Source organism: Athalia rosae, chromosome 8 (genome assembly GCF_917208135.1).
Source record: "Athalia rosae chromosome 8, iyAthRosa1.1, whole genome shotgun sequence".
Lineage (NCBI taxonomy): Eukaryota > Metazoa > Arthropoda > Insecta > Hymenoptera > Athaliidae > Athalia > Athalia rosae.
This window is the reverse complement of record NC_064033.1, coordinates 1,123,265-1,129,832: the sequence shown is the minus strand read 5'-3', so window position 1 is coordinate 1,129,832 and position 6,568 is coordinate 1,123,265. Positions and strand designations below refer to the sequence as shown.

At 41.0% G+C, this 6,568-nt stretch overlaps 1 protein-coding gene across 1 annotated transcript in view; it reads left to right on the top strand.

Annotated features, from left to right (window-relative positions):
• The window catches only part of LOC105692397 (glycosyltransferase 25 family member), a 36,864-nt gene extending 30,297 nt beyond the window's left edge, over positions 1-6,567 (top strand). The window contains exons 6-10 of the mRNA XM_012411574.3: positions 3,411-3,485; positions 4,587-4,644; positions 4,779-4,906; positions 5,501-5,704; positions 5,784-6,567. Coding sequence (XP_012266997.2) covers positions 3,411-3,485; positions 4,587-4,644; positions 4,779-4,906; positions 5,501-5,704; positions 5,784-5,952 — 634 coding nt within the window. The 3' untranslated portion in view covers positions 5,953-6,567. The remainder of the gene's footprint in view (positions 1-3,410; positions 3,486-4,586; positions 4,645-4,778; positions 4,907-5,500; positions 5,705-5,783) is intronic.
• Position 6,568: the final 1 nt, after the last annotated feature.

Sequence of the window (6,568 nt, the reverse complement as noted above, 5' to 3'; positions counted from 1 at the left end):
CCGGTAGCGTGAGTATACGTGGAATAATTTTCATCTGTATCCGAGTCCTCGGATGTTCCGTTCGAGCAACGCATTTATTTGTGCAGTACCTTGATGTTCGGTAATAACCCGGGGGAAAAAAAATTTTAACTGCTATGTCGATTCCAATAAGATAATTATTCATCAAAGCACGGCGCACAGAGGAAACCAGGCTCGTTACTTTTATTTCGATTTAGCAAGTGAGTAGGAAAACAGAAAAAGAATCAAAAACGAAGAGGAAATAAATAAAAAATTATTTTAATTTTACTGCGGTTTGTTTGGCGTATTTTTTTTTTTTGCAAACGCGCAGCCAGCCAATTTGAACACCGAAGGGATAAAACTTTAACAAATATCGTAACAATTTTCGAATAACGGAGTAACGGAGTCATTCGCGAACGGATCTACGGCGTTGTACCGGGTAATTTTTTTTTCCAAGTAAGGAGGTACAAAGTTTCAGGGGTGAATCCCTCCGCGAAATAGAACATATGCAGAATACACTTATGTACGTATGGAGAGTAAGACTGGAGACCTTTCGTCGAACTTTCAAAATCTGAATGAACACTTTGCTTTTATCAATATTCGTCCCTACATTATCCTTGGAATATATCTCCGAAACGCCTTTCCGTGCCCTGCATAATCTACCAGGTGTGATATCCGAAACTTCTAATGCCTTAGCATAGGATATTCTAATCTGCAGCTTATCCGAACTCCCCCCGACCCCAGCTACTTTCTGGAATACTCCTACGTCACCATATTAATTGAAGAACAATATTTGGCAATGTAACGCGGTTTCTAGTTCGGAGCTGTATAACGTCATCGAGATTTTCCCTACATCCTTTCCGCGTCTTGTTTATTCAACCACAAAATGGCATCCCCTCTTCTTCCGCGAATAATATACACCCATCCCCGACCCCACCCAGATGGGGAGCAGGAATTTCGTTGTGCAAATTGACGATGAATTACCATCGCGAGTGAAGTCGAGGACACGCTGCCGCGCCTGTCATCACCTCACGTCGCGTCGTAGCGAGTTTCGTACCCTTCCGACCATTCGAAGTCTCTTTGTCAGAGGCACCGCGAGGGCCGGATAAATCATCCCTTGGAGCGCAGGACTTGAAAACTCGAGAACCATAATCGGACAAAAATTGGTGGATCTTCCAAAATTGGCTATACGTCTGAATGAGCTAGGGCTTGATTATTAACTTGGGAGAAGCGGACCGAATTCAAACCTGTGGGGGATGAATAGAAATTTCATCCTAAACCGAGAGGCTGCAAGTTTTCGAGTTCGAAGACCCCCGAGGTCCCTCGAACTGCCGTTGAATCGTTAAAAATTTAACAGGTTAAATCGACACAGGGCACGATCGTGACTAGAAATCTGAAATGAAATTGTCGACGCCTATTTTACTACGGGCTCGAAGTCTTGATTTTATTGTACGAAAAAATGAGTTAGATTCAATCTCGCCAGGCGTACCGGTACGATATACACCGGTGTTATGCGCTATACAATAAAAATATACATACCTATACAGCGATTTATATAAAATTCATCGGACGGGAAAATATCGTGCCCAACGAGTTTTCCACGCGTTTCACGCGAGGTACGATTTTTTTTTATTTTTCTTTTCTCTGTAACGATCCATTATTCAGTTTCGCTCTATGTATTTTAAAACGCCTCTACAACTTTTCGTCACACCGTATGGGATGTTCAGAATACACCAGTTACGCAATAAACGTACACGTACATTATTCCGTTCTGATTTTCTATTTCCTTTCCTGTAACTTTTCTTTTCTACAGAAAAAAAAGATCAGAACGAAGAAACGAACGTATAGGAATACGCGGATGATTTCAGACGCGAACTGTTAGGCAGATTGTTCGGAACGAGTGATTCTTCGAACCGAATTATTTCACAATATATACACGCGGGGGTTGTAGTTGTAATCCTATAATTTGCGAGGTTGAGAAATTTCCGTTGAGCCGAATTGGGAAGCGCCGATTTTGGACCACTGTCTTATCTCGCTCCGCCAATTCCCTCGTTATGTACCCATACCAACTAGCAGCCGGAGTAAGTAGATGTATCTATTTGAAGCTGTTAATTAGCCGCAGGAGAATTTGAAGCCGGAAACTGGATACCGCGGTTATTAAAATTGAAATGTTGTAATATCGGGAAATTATACGGTCCTGATAAAATATAAGGAATATGTAATCTATGGATACTCCTGTACGTAAATTTTCGGCCTGGATAAACAGACGCAAACGTTTAGCTACCGTCCGAACTGTAGGGAACGATATACCTACCTCGGTCTTTGATTCGCGAACGATTTGGAGAAAGGGTATCTTACACTCTCACCCGTGCAGGTCTCGAGGTCCCTCGGGTTTCGATGGTTCTCAGAAAGAGCCTCGATATAAGCGGATTTGGACTTATTGTTAATGCTGCGCCGAGAGAAACGTACGGGGAGGGTCGCGGGTTCCATCACGTCCCGAAAGAGATGGGCACCGATGTGAGCTGCCGAACTCTTGTTAGATAAATAAATTCTTATGCGTGACGTGGGTTTTGTTCGTATTATCATTCGGAGCGTATCTCCTGTAAAATATTCCCTCCCTTTATTTTTTCCTCTCACCCTGTACTCGTTTCATTCTCGTCGTCGCTTTCCTTAATTCGATATGTTTTGCTTACATTGTCCTTCTCGACAATCATTTTCTTCTTTGAGCTTTCGGGTTTAATTTCCTTCCCTTTACTCCCATCTCCCTATATTGCTTCTACTTTTACTGATAATAATTGCGAACGTGCATACCTATGGGGACGTCGAGGAACAGCGAAATTTATTTTCATCTTGACAAATCCTCATTTCTTCAATTATATAGGTATGTACTTAGTTACTTCGGGGTTTCTAAGGTCGTTCCGGACGTAACATACACTTGGTGTATTCATTATACCACTCCATAATGAGGGTATTAATTATTGATCATCGCCATCCGGTTTATCGACTACCTCGGCTCATTGCCCGATAAAAATGATCATCTCCTCTCGACTCGGATTCATATTTTATTTAATTTTTTTTTTTTTTTTTTTTTACCAAAGACCTACGAAACTTACAATCGCTTCGATTATGAATTACCTACCCGGCAATTTCCTACAGCGAGTTATTTCAATCGGTTGCAGCACTCGCAGAAAAAGGTATATCGGATTCTCCGATATCCCCGCGATTTATCATTATAATATTTAGGCTGCCTCTCGATGGTGGCAAAACTTCTTCCATTTCCGGTCGGAAACACGCCTTTAGAAAGTGAACATGTTTCTTTAGCGTGTTTTCAAATGATTAACTTGGCTCTTCTTCTTCTTCTCCTTCTTCTCCTCTTTTTCCCCTCCTTACTGATCGATGTTTCTGTTCTACAGAATGCTCAACGAAAGCACGCTCAAAGAACGAGGGGTTAAAATGATGCCGGAGTACGCGGACCCCTACCATAGAAGGTGAGTAATTTACAGAAGTTATAATCGATAGTAATCGTTGACTCGAAATACGAGAAAAAATAAAATCGGGGTGACAATAATTGGATTTTTATCGGGCGCAACGAGCGCCTTATTTATCTGTGTTCCATTTAATGTAATTGCCGATGTATTTCCGGCGCGGACGGATGGTGTTAAATCATCAACCAAATTGCCGCTTGTATCCGTTCCATATGTGACGACCTAATGGCATTATAATAATTTTTCTTATGCAGGCATCAATCACTATCGACGTAAAAAGGCGTTGAACGGTTTAAACATCTGTGTACAGACGAAGATCAGATTTTTTAATATGAATTTCTGCAAACAATTTATGTTACGTGAAATTTTTACGAGCAGAAACTTGTGAAATAAATTTAACCACGTTGTGCATACAGGGTACAGACGTCGAGCTAGTAGAGCCCGTGGCGTCTTCATTTTGCTCTTAACAAATCGACACAAAATTCATTATTTGAAATGTACAGAGCCCCTCATAATTCAAATATAGGAATAGCAGTGGACTGTCTGTATATATGCGATATGTAGATCGAGGTCAAGTAAGCAGTCTGGTAGATCATTCCGGAAATAGACTTAACTCCAATAACTATACCTAGAACAAATGTGCGGCGACCGATTCTTCGAGGATTTTCAGAATTCCTTATCGCTGAACACGTACCGAAAGAGCTAAACGGTTTTATTTTCTATAAAAATTCTTCTCATACCCTTCTAAATTCTTCTGTAACACCCACGCGGTTTTCACCAGCAGCTGTGGACACGTGCCATCGGGTATGAGGCTGCGGTCCATGAATGGCCGAAGGGATGTGAATGGGACGAGAATATAACGACGCGTTTGAGATCATTAAAATTTCCACGCAGTGCGTTTCTGGCACGTCGATTTCATAAAGCGTGTCCAACTGTATTTGCTGATACAGTTTATATCGATCGATCATTAATCGCTCATATTATTGCATAGAATGAAAAATTTGTAAAGGCGTTCTGCCACCTGATCTTCTTCATATTTTTTCGTCACTTTCCTTGCACAAATTCTCTCATCGTCTATTACCCCTTTTTTTTATACATTTTCAGACCGATGACCATGGGCGAGGTAGGCTGCTTCTTGAGCCACTATTCGATCTGGAAAAAAGTAATTATAATTTAAAAGTTGTCCGAATATCTGTATTGTTACTTTTCATTTATCAAATCCGTTCAATCATTTATTCAACGTCGTACTGAAACGAAAAGTTTTTTTTTTTTTTAGTAACTAACGCTTTTTCTCAGGTGCTAGAAAACGATTACGAAAAAGTGATGATCCTGGAGGATGACATCCGCTTTGAGCCGTTCTTTCGTCAAAAAGTAAATTTTATAACGCACGAGGTTGAGAGACTGAAGATCGATTGGGACTTGGTGTAAGTTGCCATCAGTTATTCGACTCATATTCGGTGTAAACCACGACGAATATCGTGTCTACATATGTACTTTACCTCAACGTTATACTTATGAGCTTGCGCGGGGTAGTTTGGATTGTAAGAAAACCTGTGGAAGGGGTTGCTCTGAGACGTGTGTACACGCCTGTCATTAATTACACCACACCCAGATCTGCAGGGCGTATACCGCAGTAACCGTGACTTCAATTTTTCAACTTATTAGCAAATATTTGATCAACGAGTAATAGGCTAATTAGCTGCGCAGAGTAATTGACGGTGAGCTGGTTGAGACATAGATTCTAAACTTTGGTAGATTATGCCGAAATGTGGCGAGTGATTTCCTCTTTCCTGAGCTAATTATACGCTCCCCAATCCTCAGCCTAATAAAACCGCTACAGCTACGTCAATCAGGTGTGACCACGTCCTGGATAAAACCTTACTCCCATCCTGATCTTCCTTCATTTCACAGGCGTTATGAAATCGACGGTGCAGGATGATTCTTTTGCCCTGTTTATTTTTTCTATCGTCGTTTCCGTTCCTCGGAATTTACATTAGTTGAAACCGGAAACCCCGCAGATATTTGGGGCGGAAACGGCTCCAGGATCAGGAGGAACCTCCGGTCGAGGGATCGAGATACTTGGTGGTAGCTGGCTACAGCTATTGGACTTTAGGATACATGCTGTCCAGACGAGGAGCTGAGAAACTTCTGAATGCCAAACCGCTTGATAACATGGTCCCTGTCGACGAGTACCTACCAATTCTATTCGACAAACACCCAAGGTGAATCGAATTCTTCGGATCTATCAAATTGAGTTTTTAAACACTATTCACGATTCTCTTTTTACTTCTGGGTTTACAGAACGGCATGGAAGAGTCACTTTCCTACTAGAAATTTGATCGCATTATCGGCTGCCCCGCTTCTTCTCTATCCGACTCATTACACGGGGGAAAGGGGGTATATAAGTGATACCGAAGACTCGACGGTAATCACGGCCATTCCGGAGATCAAAACCCGAGAAGAGCTCTAATCGGGCGTGACGCATCGATGCAGATAGTGATGCTGAAATGCTGTTCTGAGGCTGAAGCTGTGGATGTTTTATATCTGTTCTCCAGATCTGCTTCATTACTTCTCATACTTCAATCCATTTCAATCAATTCGAATGCTACCAATTTATCGGGGTTTTATGATAATTCTCATGTATAATACCTATGAACGTATACTCCGTGATTCAATGGATCAGAAATATCAGTTTATCATACGAAGTATGCACGAATTATGCAGAGAATTATTAATAGAAAGTGCGTACACGATCACGTCGAGTAAGTGTATAAGTCTGAATTCGTTGGGCGTGTTACAATTTGAAATCTTTACCATCAGTTGTCTACTTTGTGCCATATATACATACTTTAATGTTCGTATCATATCCTCGATGGTTAAATAACCACTTTATATTTTTATACTGGACGTGATCGGATTTTTGATGCAGAAAAAAATAACTATGCTGATTATCCCTAACGCCATACCATATCAATTTCGTACCATTGAAATCTAATAGATCTTTGTGTACACATATCATGCATATCCTTTATTCTTGTGCTATACGTAGAAATGAGGAATGAATAAACAATATTTTATTACAAAGG